Source organism: Cotesia typhae, unplaced genomic scaffold (assembly GCF_013202065.1).
Source record: "Cotesia typhae breed Kobodo isofemale line unplaced genomic scaffold, CoteBio_Ctyphae contig_69, whole genome shotgun sequence".
In the NCBI taxonomy this organism is placed as follows: Eukaryota; Metazoa; Arthropoda; class Insecta; order Hymenoptera; family Braconidae; genus Cotesia; species Cotesia typhae.
The window spans coordinates 735,089-750,878 of record NW_027423763.1 but is presented as its reverse complement, the minus strand read 5'-3'; the positions used below and the strand labels follow the sequence as shown (position 1 = coordinate 750,878).

The following is a 15,790-nucleotide window of genomic DNA, read 5'->3' as shown; positions in this document are numbered from 1 at the left end:
CAATAATTTTGAAAATATAAATTTAAAAATTCTTCAGTAGTAAATTTTTCATTACTGCTCCTATCAATCAATTCCGTTGACAAATAACGTTCCGATTTTCCTCATATTTACTCATAAAAAATACAACAAACACCTTTGAAGTCCTTCCTTACCCTCTCAATCATTCACTCTATAATAATTCTCAGTACCCTCAAAAAATCAATTATATTTATTTTGAATGTGTATAAGCAGAAGCTTATTTATTTACCCTAAGTCCAGTATTTATATTTTAACTATCCACTATTTTACCAAAAGTAAAACGATTTCAGTCGTCCTCAAATTCTCACATCACTAATATTAAAATAATAAGTAAAAAATGAAATTTTTGTCTGAGATACAGTTGTACCGAGTTTTGTTAAAGTTTTTCAAAATATTAGGACTTGCGCCTTTCAACATAAATTTGATACCTTCGTCGATAGAGAATAAAAAAGAGCAAGAATTCGATATAAATTACACGTATTCATTTGAAGAGTCAGCCTATGATTTTATACTATCAGCTTTCTTGCTTTTTAAAATAATCTACGACTTTATACATCAGCACTTCGAAAATGCCTATCAAGATTTGTATCATTTGATCAATAATTTCAGTCTGATGATGATTATCATGAGTTACTGCTTAAAGCAACAATTGTCAGCGAAAATAATTACCAATTTAACATACTTGGAAACGGAGCTGACTTGTAAATCCTGGGACTATTCATTCAAAATAACGTCAGTCAAAAATTACTGTATTGCAATAACAATGCTTTTTACTGCTAATTTTATCGCAATAATTATTTTTCACACTATGTGGAATGCGAACCAAGCTATAGAAACATATGTTACACTAAGCTCATTGTTCATAACCGGAATTTGTGTCATACAGTATGCATCTGTGATGATTTACCTGTACCAAAGACTCAAAACTTTGAACTCATCGCTTTTGGTCCTCGCGGACAACAACAATGGATTCGATTCTCTCGACTTATGGGCAAACAGCATTCGTAACAACATAACGAATCAGAAATTGATTTTTCTGCGGCAAGCTCATAGATTGCTTTATAATTGTCTTTGCGACACCAATAAATTTTACTCAGTTCCAATTTTCTTCGCTGTTTTATCAAATTTTCCTGTCTTACTTTTATCAGTGGAATCGTTAATCAAAGCGAAATTTATTTCTAAAAAATTATGTATCATGGTACTCCACTATTTTGGCATCAGTTTGCTGATTGCTTTTTCGCTTGCACCGATTTCTGTGCTCTGTTTCTTTGTGACTAAAATTATCACCGAAGTTAGTAGGTTTTTGCAGTATTTTATTAATTATTTTGAATTTAATGTTCTTTTATTTTTTTTTAGATGAAACGTACGAAGAATAATGTTAGCAAAATCATAACTGTTCGTCCAAGTGGCGGTTTATTTAAAGATGAGGTAGTTAATAAATTTATACAAATAATTTTTTGGCTCTAAAATTGTTATTAATATTAATTTTTGCAGTTAGAAAAATTTTATATTGAATTGCTACATGCTAATTACAACATCACGGCTTGTGGATTCTTCAAAATAGACAATAGTCTATTGAGTTTGGTAATTATTGTTATTAGTTTTAAATTTATGGACCCTGATTAAGAAATCTAATTTGAAATGATTTAAAATGATTTGGTTTATTAGTTATTGGTTTCAATCTGATTTTTTAATCGATAATTTTTTTTTTTTTTTATATTAGAGATAGGATATTTGTATATACGATGATTTCAAGAATTTAATCCAACTTTCTGATCAGATTTTTACAGGAATAGTAGTCTACTGCTTCACTGTTAATTTCCAAGTCCACGAAGAAATTGGAGGATTTTTTTTAAGTTCATTCATATCAATAATTTGAGGATTTGAGAATATCTTGGGCTTACATTGTTGTGCTCATAAATTTTCGAAACTATATTTTATGCTTGATTCAAATTTTAACTGTATTAAAATTGGGAATTATTGATAAACGCTCATGGAGTTTAAATCACTGTGAAATTTAATCATGTATGATGTGTTATTATTTAAATAAAAAATAAATTCTTGAAAAAATGTTTATTCACTTTATAAATCTGATTATTTTTTCAAAAAAAATATTCAAGTCTAAATAAATCCAATTTCAATCTAAAAAATTTATTTTTCATTTTCATTTAAAATGACAAATATAATTTTTACAAAAATTGTAATTTCTAATTTTAACAAAATGTATACAATAATTTTTATTTGCAACAATGACGATGGTAAATATTATCAATCAGATGATAAAAGTAATTTTTTTCACATTTTTTTAAAAGAAAATTAAAACATTTTTAGAATCAATCTTGGTAAATAATTGACCAAGATGATAAGTATAATGAAAGAAGACCAGGTGACATCCATAATAATATTTCAATTGGATTTTTAAAAAAATTTCCCCCTTTACTTTGCAATAATAATCATATAGAGAAAACTCACACAAATTATCTACAAATAAAAAAATTGAAGTAAATAAATAATTTTCAATACATTAAAAAAAAAAAATAAATGAAAATATTTTTACCCTGGTTATTAGATAGTTGTCCAATTGAAAAAAACCGTAGGCTGAAAAATCAATTTTCCAATGCAGCATTTCCACCGAAAATTGTTCAAGCTATAATAAAAAATGTGTGATTATCGAAAAATAATCATTATTTAAAATTTATTCACTTCGGAATTTAATTCTCCTGATCCATCGGTGATTCCATTGTATAAAACAATTACAATACGCTTGATCTGTAAGAACAATAAATAAAAATTATTCATAAAATTTCTGTCAAGTTTAAATTTTACATAAAAATTATACAAACTTCTTCGTTTATTTTCGTAGCAAAGACAGTCAAATTAATTACAGGAAAATATAAAAATATCATCATCAAGTTATTAAATATTTTAAAAAATATTGACTCATCACGGCTTTCATTGTAATCAATCGTATTATTTAAAACGTTAATTAATTTCGGGATAATAATTACAAAAGCTACAAAAATAGGCAGCGAATAAATTCGTGCGATATCACTCAATGCACTGTAAGTACTCTGATATAATTTTCGAAGTGAGCTAAATTTGAGGAGGGTGTTTTCACCCTCAAAAGAATCTGGGCTGTTTATTGGATTATTTTCTCCAGTGAAAAAGAGCGCAAAAGATTCATTGAACATACACAATTTGTGATATGCAAAAATTAACAGCAGCGAATACTGAGTAATAAACCAGCCGACAGTAAATATGATAACGTATTCCACGACAATATTTATGTTGGCAATAAATGAGTTTTTTTGAAGGTAAAATATTTCACTGAGAGTATAACTTGTCATAAGAATCAATGAAATTGTTAAATAAAAAATCACCGTAACTATTCTGTAAAATTTTTCTCGCCGTGATAAAGGCCTTAAAATGTCACTTTGATCGAGCGCGTTATTTATCGTGTAAAGTGCTTTTATTATTTTTATTAAAGATTTTTGTCTGAGTAAAAAACTTAGAATAATTGTTATCAGACCGATTTTTTTAAACAAGTTGTAGATGTGAAGAAGTACGTAAGCATCTATCGGCCATAATATATAGTTATAAATTAGCTCAATCAAAATTATCAAAACGAGTAACAAGTTGTAAATGGATCCGAGTACAGAAGATGAAAACTCTATTTTAAAAGTATTTTTCTCTTGATTATTCTCATTATTGATAACGACCTTAGTTGCAAACGGCGCTAATCCGAACACTTTAAACAAGACAATTATTAAACGGAGTGAAATGAAAGAAAAATTTAAGCAACAACATTGAGTCATTTTTTGACTTTTTTTAGCTGCTTTTAACGCGTAGACGAGAATACTGTCAATCGAGGATAAAATTATTTGGGCGAAAAAAATGGAATATTTTGTGTGCACATTATTAAATATACAGGTCGCTGTCATTCATTGGAGGGTTGATAGAGTTTTATGTAATAGTTTGTTTGCTTTTCAAGGGATGTTGAGAAGTTTTTGAAGAAATATCATCGAAAAAATATAATTTATTATATATAAATTTATATAAAGTAAATTTTCCAAGTTCTATTTACAGTCAATGTGATTGATGAACTTGTATAGATAATGTTTCACAGTCAATTTATTTTTCATACAAGGACACCAATCAAAAAACAGTTTTTATTATGTATGATTCTTTTTAATCTTAAATTAAGGCAAGTATTTACTTTGACGTGTTGGATTATTGATATTTTTTTCTAAAAAGCAAAATTATGAAATGTTTAGAAGGCGTTATTATTTTTTCAATATAAATCTATTAAGTTCCAAAAACTATGTAAGGATTCATAAAATTTAATAGCTCAATATGATAAAAAAATGCATAGAAATTTTATTTAAAATATTATTTTATTCAATAGAAAGAAACTCTGTTATCTTATAAATTTGAATTATCACATTATAAACTTCAACTTAAATACTTAACTACTTATTAAACTTAAAACTAGAACATATTCTTAAACGAAAATAAGAATTTTATTTCAGAATATAATTACAATAAAAATTAAAGCTTATTTTTTTAATTAACTAAACAATTAAATTATTAAGTATAAATATATTATTTATTTGGTTTTTATAAAAATAATTTTCACAGCTCTGATTGTCACCGTATGGAAAAAATTTTCCGTTATTGCGTCAAAAAATTTAGTGTATAATACAGTAAGTGTTTGCCTTATTAGAATTATGTCATTTTATATTTACATGCACTTAAAATTGTAATTACATGTACTTAAAATAGTCAACTTAGGTATAGTAAATTTTTCAACTCGGCTTGAATTTTTTATTTGGAGTGGATATAATATTTAAATCTAAATTACTCTTACGTTTACGGCTATTTCTGATGATAGTGCTGTGAGTTTGAAACAATGAATGTTTTACATTTGTTGTTACAGCTTCATTTGATATTAGCACTGGCCTTACAGATATATCTAAAGATATCCCAGAAGCCTGATTATTATTATTATTATTTTCTAATTTTTGGTTCTTTATTCTAACAAGATAATCGTGGAAACTAATTATTGACTTCCGAACTGAATTTTTATCTTCAAACAACCTATCAGGCGTTTTATTTTGAGTCAAAGCTGGAGGCACAAAATTTCTCTTAAAAAGATCCATGACTCGAGTTTGAATCCGTGACGAATAAATATCCAAGATACTTTTAAACTCTTTCTCCATTTTCCATAAAAGTTGATCAGTGACTTTGGAATTCAATCGCTGGAGCCAAGATGTCCTATCGACGACTGCCTGGATCTTGAAATGAGACCATTTGATCATCAGATGAATACAAAAAATCGCAATGTCCTTGGGCTTATACCTTAAACACATTGAAGTCAATTGGAGACAATGAGTCGCTATTTTGTCAGCAAGCCGCGAAAATTCTTTATTCACGTTCAACTTTTGACAAAACTCGATCACATAAGCATGTGGGTGTTCGATTTCAGTCACAAACCCCAGAGTCTTTAATAAAATTAATTCGTCTAAAAGTAATTCATTAACTTTTGCTTTGAAGTTTTCTGAACGTATATTGATCTCCTTAGAATTTTTATCCAAGCACAGGTACATAGTTTCAATCATACATTTTGAACTTAAAGGTGTTTCTTTAACTTTTGCAGCCAAGAACAAAGTTGCACATGCAACAGAACACTTCTTGAACTTTGATTGCGGGTGGTATGCATAAAACCTATGCATATAAATAGTTGCAGTATTGATACATGACTGGGAAACTTTCAACTGTTGGCTCATGTCGTTTATCAAACACGCAGCCTGTCGTTTGTAATCTTGTTCTTGCTTTGCACTGATACCCACTCTGGCACTCGGTGAATTACACAACTCTTTTTTTGTGAAGTACCATTTACCCGCCATTATAAAAAAAAAAAGTATGCTTTATGTTCACGAAAAATAATTATCATTAAATTCACTGAGTTTTTAAACAAACTTGTTTGTACGCTTGAATGTTAAGAACAAAATGAATATAATGTGCCTATTTTTTTTTTTGACATCTCATTATATATTTAGCTCCTCCACATTTTTGATTAGTAGTGGGGGAAAAGAAGTAAGAAAGTGTACATTTTAATTTACTATACTGTGGGCTTAATGACTTCGTCCAGTTTAATTTACTACAGGGTCTACCTTCTTTTCTAATTTTCCTATAACTTCAGTTGACACGATATTATCACTACCATGCAAAAAATTATCGCTCAAAAATTTCTTATAGTTTTTGTGTGTGTTTATTCGACATTAGACCAACACATAAGCTTGTTACCTTGTTGTGCCCTTTTATCATAAAGGAAATGAAAAACCTCGATTGGATTAAGATATTAGAAGACAGCAATGCTTGTAAATGAAAATTTATCAAGCATAATAACCGAATTTTTAATTTTTCGACAAGGGATAATTTTACCCCTCACACCCTTCTTCACTTTAAATATTTGAATAAATTTTTGTATAAGGAAATAATACCGAATAAATTTTGATAATGAGAAATAAAGCCTTTAAGAAAATATTGTACAAGAAATTATTGCTGAGAATTTCTACGTATTGTTTTGTTCAAAAAAATTAAAATTAAAAATTAAAAGTTAACGTCAACTATTTTGATATTTTGCATTGAATCAAAGTCAAAACAAAACAAGTTTAAGTAAAAAAGAGACAAAATAATTGTTTTCGCCCGGGTTCGAACTGGGGACCTTCTGCGTGTTAGGCAGATGTGATAACCGACTACACCACGAAAACTTAGATATGAACTAAAGCCTTAATGCTAGTTTTTAAGGCTTGTTACATACTACTATGTGTTACTTTACTTTTAAAAATATTTTTATCATTTTAGTTAGTAAAATAGTTTTTCGGGTAAAAATTCAGACAAAAATTCCTTTAGTTTCTTTTTTCTTTAGTATAAATTTTTTTATCACTCAAATTATATAAAAATCATTTGAATGTTTGTAATAGTTATAAATGATAATAGTAATCGATGTGAAAAAAAAAAATTATACTCAAGGCTAAGTGACACCTAATCATCTTTTTTGAATTTTAAAAATTTTTTTATCGATTGCTTTTATTTAATTTATTTATTCATTAAAATCACATGCTAAAGCGATAGCCAAACGGCAATTTATATATAAAGATAAAACAATTTCGAATAAATATCTAAAAAGAATAATTTAAGTATAGATTTAACATATGTAAAAAACTAAACAAGCTTTTAGTTAATAAATTTTTCACATTTTTTTAATGTCATAAAATGTAATGATTTTTTACAATTCTGGCTTTAGCTCAATTGTTTATGACATTCTTTCATGATCATAGTTTGATAGTTGACAAATATATTTAACAATGTTATACTAATTAAAGCAAAAAATTATTCAAAATAAAACCTTTTAGAATGCAATGATAATTTAAAAAACTATTATATTTATTCTTGAAATTTTAACACCCTACAGATAGCCTATGGGACTCCCAGTATTGAGGTAATTACAATTACCAAAACCGTCTCATTACTGAACGTTGATTACCTATTTGCTGATCTTATTTCATTAAAAATTGGTTTAATTCTAATAAATTATCAAAATAATTGATCGTACTTATTTTATCCATAATTTTGAATATTATTATCTCCTAAATTAAAAATAACAATAAATAGTCCAGATTGAAAACTCTGCTTGGAAAATCCGGATATATACGAGAATAAATCAGAAATAAATAAAGATTTACAAATTCCAAAACTAGATTCTAAAATAATAAACATTTGAGATTAATTTGCGATAAAGATTATGGAGATTTAATTGTTATTAAATTTTTTATTAACAATTTAATTGAGACACCTAGGGTGTCAGGAACCCAAGCGCTTTGGAAATACTTGAATAAAACTTATTACTCGACGATTTTTTGAAAAGTAAATTGTTAAAAATAATTATCGAACATTTCGTTATAAAAAAAAAGATTTTTTACGGATAAATTCGTCGGATAAATATTTAATAAACGATAAATAAACTTTGGTTTGGACACTGTTGAGGAAAATTTGTTGACATGAGTAGAGTGAAATTAGAAGCATTCTCTCTCCATGGTCCGCGCTAAAGTCGGTGCCTACGGCTCGGAGCTGTCAGCGCTCTCAAAGTTCTTACGGACAGTTTGTGAAGCTTATCCAGTGTAATTTATAAGACAATTATTTACGCTATGACTGACACCGAAGTTGCCGCTGCTCCAGCTCCAGTTGAGAAGGAAGTCGTCGCTAAGACGGACTCTCCAAAGAAAACGAAGGAAACCAAGGCTAAGAAGCCAGTCACCAAGCCGACTCATCCCAGTGCCGGTGACATGGTTACTGCTGCCGTCACAGCTCTTGCTGAGAAAAATGGATCATCTCTCCAGGCTATCAAGAAGTACATCGCTGCCAACTACAAGGTCGAGATCGAAAAGCAGTCTATGTTCATCAAGAAGTTCCTCAAGGCAGCCGTCGAAAAAGGAACTTTGGTCCAAACTAAAGGAAAAGGCGCTTCTGGTTCGTTCAAGCTTCCAGTCTCCAAGCTTGCTGCCAAGCCCAAGGCCGCTGCTGGGGAAAAGAAAGCTGCTCCGAAGAAACCCGCTGCTAGGAAACCAGCGGCCAAGAAGGCTAGCGAGGCTAAAGTGTCTGTCAAGGAAGCTAGTAAGCCCAAGAAAGCTGCTGCTGCCAAGAAATCTGCTTCTCCTAAGAAGGCCAAAGCTCCAGCTAAGCCTAAAGCTGCTGCCGAACCCAAAGCCAAAAAGGCCGCTGCTCCTAAAGCCAAAAAAGCTGCCAAGGCCCCAACTGCCAAACCCAAGGCCCCAAAACCGAAAAAGGCCGCGGCTCCTAAAGCAGCCAAAAACCCAGCTAAGAAAACTACCGCCAAAAATTAAATGAATCTTAAATTTCCTAATTGAAATAAAACGGCCCTTTTCAGGGCCTCAAAATTTTTCATTACGTAAAAAACCTAAATTTTTTTTTAATGTCTTGAGTTCATTATTAAGATATTTAATGACTTTCATTATTCTTTCAATATCATAGAGATTACCTACCTAAGGTATTGAAGTCATGAATTAATTCTTCAATATTTAATAAATTATCTTTAATACTATTGTTACTTGATATGTGATTAAAGCTTTCGTTCCTAGATGTCATAAAACCACGTAAGTTTTTTTTATTTTTTTGCATTTAAAAGTATTTTTATTTGTGAATCTATATTACATGAGAATAGCTTAAAAATACTTGTTTTTATCCGTAAATTCTAACAAATATTTGTATTAAAATATATTTTTGTATTTTTAGATTATTTGAACTTGGATTTATGAGAAAAGTTTAAAAAACCTTTTGAAAAATTTTTTTTTTACTTTTTACAATTTCCTTTAGTAACCTGCTGACGTCATTTCGGCTATTTTCAATGATTCTAATCAATTTCCTTAATTTTATCAATGATGAGTTGAGACTCGACTTTAGGTAGATTTTTTATGACAAATTTTTTATCCTTGTTTTTGGCTTAACATATGTAGTGGTAGATGCTTTCTTTTTTTTTTTAGCTGTATTTCAATTTTTTCATGATTTTCGTTTGAAAAAAAATATTAAATGATTTTCTAATATGTTCGTCAGTTGGAACTGAAAATAAACATTCACGTTGCGAATCTTCTAATAAAATTTACTAATTAACATTCCTAGATGTTTATAATTGTAATTTAATATCGGAAAAGTTTAAAATAAAGCAATAAATTTTCTTCGTATGAAAAATTTGGTGGCTCTGAAAAGGGCTGTTTGGTTTTAGAATTTGTAAAAAAAAAAAAAAAAAAAAAAAAAAAAAAAAAAAAATTGGAAAAATTAACTACCGAATCCATAAAGAGTGCGACCTTGACGCTTAAGAGCGTAGACTACTACATCCATAGCAGTGACAGTCTTTCTCTTGGCGTGTTCAGTGTAAGTGACGGCGTCACGAATAACGTTCTCAAGGAAGACCTTGAGAACACCGCGAGTCTCTTCGTAGATCAGACCAGAGATACGCTTGACACCACCACGACGAGCTAAACGACGGATGGCTGGCTTAGTGATACCTTGGATGTTGTCGCGAAGTACTTTACGATGACGCTTGGCGCCCCCTTTGCCCAGTCCTTTTCCTCCCTTACCACGGCCAGTCATGTTGAAGAGTTGAAGATTAGAACGAAGCGTACTGGGTGAGGAGACTAACGAGAATGCGATTAGATTGTTAAAGTGGGGATATTTATACACTTTTTTGGAGTTGCTCCTTCCACTGAATTCTATCGAGGTGGAACTGGAGCAACGAGTTTGACTCCTTCCAGCCTGTTGCTGTAAGCCAATCAGATCACTTTAATTTTATCTCACTTCTTAGTTTCGAATTGAGTACGCAATCCAAATCGTGGTAATCCCACTCTTTCTTTTCAGCCAATCAGGTCGATAGAATTTTATGTTCCTCCAGTAAGGGTTACGAACCCCGCATCGGGTGGGGAAAGTTGACAAAAAGGCAAACTTTGGGGCAAAATTCATCAGTCTTCGTTGAAATCCGTTGTGATACGTCTTAACTCAAGACAAATTCTTCTGCCATGGCTAGAACCAAGCAAACCGCTCGTAAGTCGACTGGAGGCAAGGCTCCTCGCAAACAACTCGCTACCAAGGCCGCTCGCAAGAGCGCGCCAGCTACTGGAGGAGTCAAGAAGCCTCATCGTTACCGTCCGGGGACTGTGGCTCTTCGTGAGATCCGTCGTTACCAGAAGAGCACTGAGCTGTTGATCCGTAAATTGCCATTCCAACGTCTCGTTCGTGAGATTGCTCAGGACTTCAAGACCGACCTGCGATTCCAGAGCTCTGCTGTGATGGCCCTTCAGGAGGCCAGCGAGGCTTACCTCGTCGGTCTCTTCGAAGACACCAACCTTTGCGCCATTCACGCTAAGCGTGTTACCATCATGCCCAAAGATATCCAGTTGGCTCGTCGCATCAGAGGGGAACGTGCTTAATTTTAATCTTAAGCGACCTTTTTAAATTCAAACAAAATGGCCCTTTTCAGGGCCACAACTTTTTCACACTGAGAAAATTTATCAAGTTTATAATTCAGGTCAACTGAAAAACATCCCTTTAATATTTATGACTGCACAAATACCAATGTGTCGACATTTTGTAACTAAGTTCTTTATTGCACGCTGCGAAAGGGAGTTAGACGAAAAAAATTGCAACGACATTTTATTATGTCCCTTGGTGTCCCTTGACATCTTCAATCCTGATTAAAAATATTGATTGAAAAGAATTGAGAAGCAGTCACTTCATGCAAACTGTATATCTATATACAAACAAAAGAATTGAAATTATTGAAAAGAATTCAAATTTCATCATTTTTAATTCTTTTCAATCAATATTTTTAAACGAAAGTTTTTTTCTTTTTATTTGTAGCGTTTATATTTTCTTTTTATATATATATATATATATATATATATATATATATATATATATATATATATATATATATATATATATATATATATATATATATGTTTATTGTTATTTTTCATTTGTATGTTTTTTTTACATATTTGCATATTTTATGAATGTAAGAAAATATAGTTAATTTACAATTCCTCACTGCTTAGTTTAATTGTATTAGAAATAGATTGTAGTCATAATTTTGATTGAGTTTTATAAATTACTTATTCTTCCAAACTTTGAATTTTTCTACAACATAAAATAAAAATTCAATGCTTCAAAATATGTGAAATTAATTTTTTTGTTCTTCTAAAAGTAGAAGTTAGTGCAAATGCATTATATAGTTCAGAATTTTCAAGATTCAAAAAAAGGCGGAAACTTTTAAAAAAAGCATGACGCGCTAATCACAATTGAGTAGTAACAATTACTACTTGGTGACCACTCTTCTATTCTCAACACTAAATCAGTCGGTAAATTTTCAGCGCATGCCCTGAAATCTCATCTGTCATCTGTCAAATGTCAAAAAAATTTATATTATTATTTTTTGTACATATATTACTGATATCTAATTAGTAAATTTTAATTAATCATAGTCACTTTACTATTCTAATGTAAAGCTATATCAATAACTAAATAATTATGGCGTTTCTCGAGGTAATTAACAATCATTTACCTGCTTTCATTGATTGTATCATTACTTTTATAACCTTAAATCTTTATTTTAAATTAATTAATAATTATTCTGTTAAATTTTTAGTGGCGACGATTCAATTTTTTTGATTTAAAAAAAGAAGTTGATCATGGAAAAATATTCGAAGTACTTGGGGTAAGAAAAATTTTATTTTATTTATTTTTCCTTATAGATGAAAATCGGATTAAAAAATCTGCATTATTATTTTACATATTAAAATATAAAAATCAGACCAAAATTTTAATAAATATAATTTTTGAATTATAAATTATAAAAAAATTGGTTTTTTTGTGAACATTTAATTTTTTTAATTAGAATTAAATTGCAAGTGTCAATAACTGGGTCTTTTATTTTATATCACTTAATTTGTTAATGAATAATTGAAATTTCAATTTAACAACTTATAAAATCTACAAATTTTTGTGAAATTTAATTTCTAGGACTCCCAAGTAACCTCAGCAACAAGCGGAAACGGCAGCCTAATCTTCTCCGACAGCTTGGGCAACATCCACGTAGTAAAAAGAACTTACCAGGTCTCGACGTTCAAAGCCTACGAGATAACCTGCACACTAACGCACCAGGTGCCTCATACATCTTATCTCTTCACTATCGGAGAAGACGACCCAGGCTGCAACCCGACAATCAAAGTCTGGAACTTTTCCAAGCTCGACAAGCAAGAAAACCCAACATGCATCCGAGTAAGCCGAGCAATCCCCAGCTTTCGAGCAGTTCCAGCGACCGCAATGTACATCCACCCTAGCCTTACGATGATGGCAGTGGGTTTCAGCGACGGCTCGGTGATGCTGTACCGCGGAGATGTCACCCGGGACAGGAAAAATAAAATAAAAGTGATAAAAGACTCTAACACAGCAGTTACTGGCCTTGAAATTCGGTCGACCGGAAAGCAGAACCATCTGTTCGTAGCAACGACTTTTAACGTCTATCTCTACAACATCACCGCGAAAGACAAAGAGGTGAAAACAGTGTTGGACAACATGGGCTGCGCTCCGGGGTGCAGTGTCCTAGCTGAGACCAACCAGGACAGTCACTTCATGATTGCCAGGAACGACGCAGTCTACTGCTACACTCTCGATGGTCGCGGGCCCTGTTATGCCATTGAAGGCCAAAAGGTCATGCTGGACTGGTTCCGTGGGTACCTGGTGATTGTCGCCAAAGAATCTGCCGCAGCGGCATCTGGATCAGGAGCATCTGGATCAGGAGTTGGAGTGTCCAGAAGTACGACAATCTCGGCGAAACCCAACACAATCGAGCCAATTCCTCCAGGAGTGGACAAGCACCAGATCACTGTCCTCGACATTCAGAATAAGTTCATCGTTTTCTCAGCCTCGATGATCTCGATCTCCGCCATAGTTTCCGAGTGGGGAGGTTTCTTCATCTTGAGCGGTGACAACAAGCTCTATCATCTAGACGAGAAAGACTTGCAACTAAAACTGGCTCTGCTGTTTAAGAAGAATCTCTATGACGTCGCAATCCGGATTGCCAAGAGCCAGCAATACGACAGTGAAGGTCTTGTTGATATCTTCCGACAGTATGGAGATCATTTGTACGCCAAAGGCGACCACAATGGCGCTATAGAGCAGTATATCCGCACAATTGGAAAGCTCGAGCCTTCTTATGTAATCCGAAAGTTCTTAGACTCTCAGCATATTGATAACTTGACGACTTATTTGCAGGCGTTACACAAGCAAGGAAAGGCCACGGAAGATCATACCACCTTGCTTCTAAATTGCTACACGAAACTCAACCAGACTGATAAGTTGAAGCAGTTTATCATGACCAAAGATCGTGAGGTTGACTTTGACGTTGAAATTGCTATTAAGGTTTGCCGGTCAGCTTCTCCAGAAGACGCTCTGCTGCTCGCCCGAAAGCACAAAAAGCACGAGTGGTTTTTAAGGATTCAAATTGAGGACAAGCAGGAGTATAAAAGTGCCCTGGAATACATGGAAACTCTGGAGTTTGAAGAAGCTGAAATGATGATGAAAAAATATGGAAAAATTTTGATCGAAAATGTTCCGGCAGCGGCTACAGAATTCATGAAAAAGTTGTGTACTAATTATCGACCGATAACTTTAGATCGCCCGCTGATCGATCAGAATGTTGATCTAGATGAGCAAATGGATCGCGCGAATCCAGAAGACTTTATTCATCTGTTTTTGAACAATTCTGAGAGATTGGTTGAGTTTCTGGAGTATCTAATCAAATGTGACACAAAATGGAGTACTTTAGTGTATAATACTCTCGTGGAACACTACCTCCATGTATGGGAAGCCCAGGAGGCAGATGTTACCAAACTGCAATATGAACAGAAGGTAATTCGTTTGTTGCAGAACTCAGAAGCTTGCTACGACAAAGATCAGATTCTGATTCTGTGCCACCAGCATAATTTCCGTCGCGGATTACTTTATTTGTACGAAGAGCGGAAACTGTACCAAGAAATTCTGCAGTACCATCTGCGAGAGGCAGACGACGAATCTGTTTTATCGACTTGCCGACGATTTGGCCACCAGGATCCTAACTTGTGGGTCCAGGCCCTCTGGAGTGTTGCGCGCAATCGCAAAGCTTCGCCGAAATTACTGGCGGACATTTTGACGTTCATCGCAGCGGAGAAGCTTTTATCGCCGCTGATGGTGATAGACGCACTGTCCACGTCGCTTAATTGCACTCTGGGGGACGTCAGGAGTTATTTGAACAGTGTATTGAAGACTGAACATGATCAGACGGCTGCTGACCATGAGCTGGTAGAAAAGTACCGCAAGGATACAATAAAGTTACGCGAGCAGATCGATGTTATTAAAAACAGCACGATCATCTTTCAAGGGTCTAGGTGCAGTGCGTGTCATCATCAATTGGAGCTGCCGTCCGTTCATTTTATGTGCACGCACTCGTATCACCAGCACTGCTTCCAAAGTTTTTCGGAAAATGAAAATGAATGTCCAGCTTGCTTGCCGAATAATAAGAAGCTCTTGGATATTATCAGGGCTCAAGAAGCCTCCAGGGATTTGCATGAAACCTTTCATAGTTTGCTGGACAGGGCTGAAGATCCTTTTTCTCTGGTGGCTGACTATTTTGGCAGGGGTGTTTTCAAGAAGCTCATGGTAATCACGGACGCCGATGCGGAGAAACCCTTGATCCCTGGAGCGACCAATACAGCTGCGTTGAATCCTATTGTCAGGAATAGCGAAGACAAGGAGATTAAAGAACGGGCGTATGCAACTTCTGAAGCCAGGATCAGGCTGACTGAAGGGAAGTCCAAGGACGTCGACGAACGCGGCAGGTACGCGATGAGTCTGGAAGCCAATATCAGTTCCAGGGAAAGGAGGTCTTCTCCAGTTAGGATTCGCGAGGCTTTGATTGTTAATAGCAGCCCGAAAAATTCACCAGGAAAAAATTTTGTTGTTCCCAAGACACCCATCGTTCCCGTGAATGCTGTTCCTGCGGACTACGATGAGAAAAATAATCCTTTTGCTGAAGAAGCCACCGAGGAAACTAAAAGTACTAATCCTTTTGATGACGATGATGACAAGGATGATGATGATGATGATGATGATTATAATTATAATAAAAATTTGAATCCTTTTAGTAAATAGATATTTCTAC

General features: G+C 33.1%; 6 protein-coding genes and 1 non-coding gene across 7 annotated transcripts; 4 read left to right on the top strand and 3 right to left on the bottom strand.

Moving 5' to 3' along the window:
* Positions 1-728: 728 nt before the first annotated feature.
* On the top strand, positions 729-2,083 carry LOC141532918 (uncharacterized). Its single transcript, XM_074251545.1, has 4 exons — positions 729-750; positions 1,375-1,446; positions 1,513-1,602; positions 1,799-2,083. Exons 2-4 carry the CDS (start codon positions 1,375-1,377, stop codon positions 1,895-1,897), a joined length of 261 nt encoding a protein of 86 aa, XP_074107646.1. The 5' UTR covers positions 729-750; the 3' UTR covers positions 1,898-2,083.
* A 2,134-nt stretch (positions 2,084-4,217) lies between these two features.
* Positions 4,218-5,924, bottom strand: LOC141532937 (cyclin-T1-like). Its single transcript, XM_074251571.1, has 2 exons — positions 4,880-5,924; positions 4,218-4,264 (listed from the first exon to the last, which is right to left on the bottom strand). The coding sequence occupies exons 1-2, from the start codon at positions 5,922-5,924 to the stop codon at positions 4,218-4,220; spliced, it is 1,092 nt and encodes a 363-aa protein (XP_074107672.1).
* A 793-nt stretch (positions 5,925-6,717) lies between these two features.
* Trnav-aac (transfer RNA valine (anticodon AAC)) lies at positions 6,718-6,791 on the bottom strand. Its single transcript has one exon. It is a non-coding gene; the product is annotated as a tRNA-Val (tRNA).
* A 1,380-nt stretch (positions 6,792-8,171) lies between these two features.
* LOC141532728 (histone H1-like) lies at positions 8,172-8,978 on the top strand. The gene has a single exon (XM_074251193.1). It carries the CDS (start codon positions 8,229-8,231, stop codon positions 8,922-8,924), a length of 696 nt encoding a protein of 231 aa, XP_074107294.1. The 5' UTR covers positions 8,172-8,228; the 3' UTR covers positions 8,925-8,978.
* A 586-nt stretch (positions 8,979-9,564) lies between these two features.
* On the bottom strand, positions 9,565-10,421 carry LOC141532730 (histone H4-like). Its single transcript, XM_074251195.1, has 2 exons — positions 9,882-10,421; positions 9,565-9,796 (listed from the first exon to the last, which is right to left on the bottom strand). The coding sequence occupies exons 1-2, from the start codon at positions 10,186-10,188 to the stop codon at positions 9,735-9,737; spliced, it is 369 nt and encodes a 122-aa protein (XP_074107296.1). The 5' UTR covers positions 10,189-10,421; the 3' UTR covers positions 9,565-9,734.
* Positions 10,422-10,557: 136 nt separating this feature from the next.
* On the top strand, positions 10,558-11,079 carry LOC141532729 (histone H3). The gene has a single exon (XM_074251194.1). It carries the CDS (start codon positions 10,611-10,613, stop codon positions 11,019-11,021), a length of 411 nt encoding a protein of 136 aa, XP_074107295.1. The 5' UTR covers positions 10,558-10,610; the 3' UTR covers positions 11,022-11,079.
* An 882-nt stretch (positions 11,080-11,961) lies between these two features.
* Vps11 (vacuolar protein sorting 11) lies at positions 11,962-15,786 on the top strand. The gene is made up of 3 exons (XM_074251269.1): positions 11,962-12,135; positions 12,239-12,307; positions 12,613-15,786. The coding sequence occupies exons 1-3, from the start codon at positions 12,121-12,123 to the stop codon at positions 15,778-15,780; spliced, it is 3,252 nt and encodes a 1,083-aa protein (XP_074107370.1). The 5' UTR covers positions 11,962-12,120; the 3' UTR covers positions 15,781-15,786.
* The last annotated feature ends 4 nt before the right edge of the window (positions 15,787-15,790 follow it).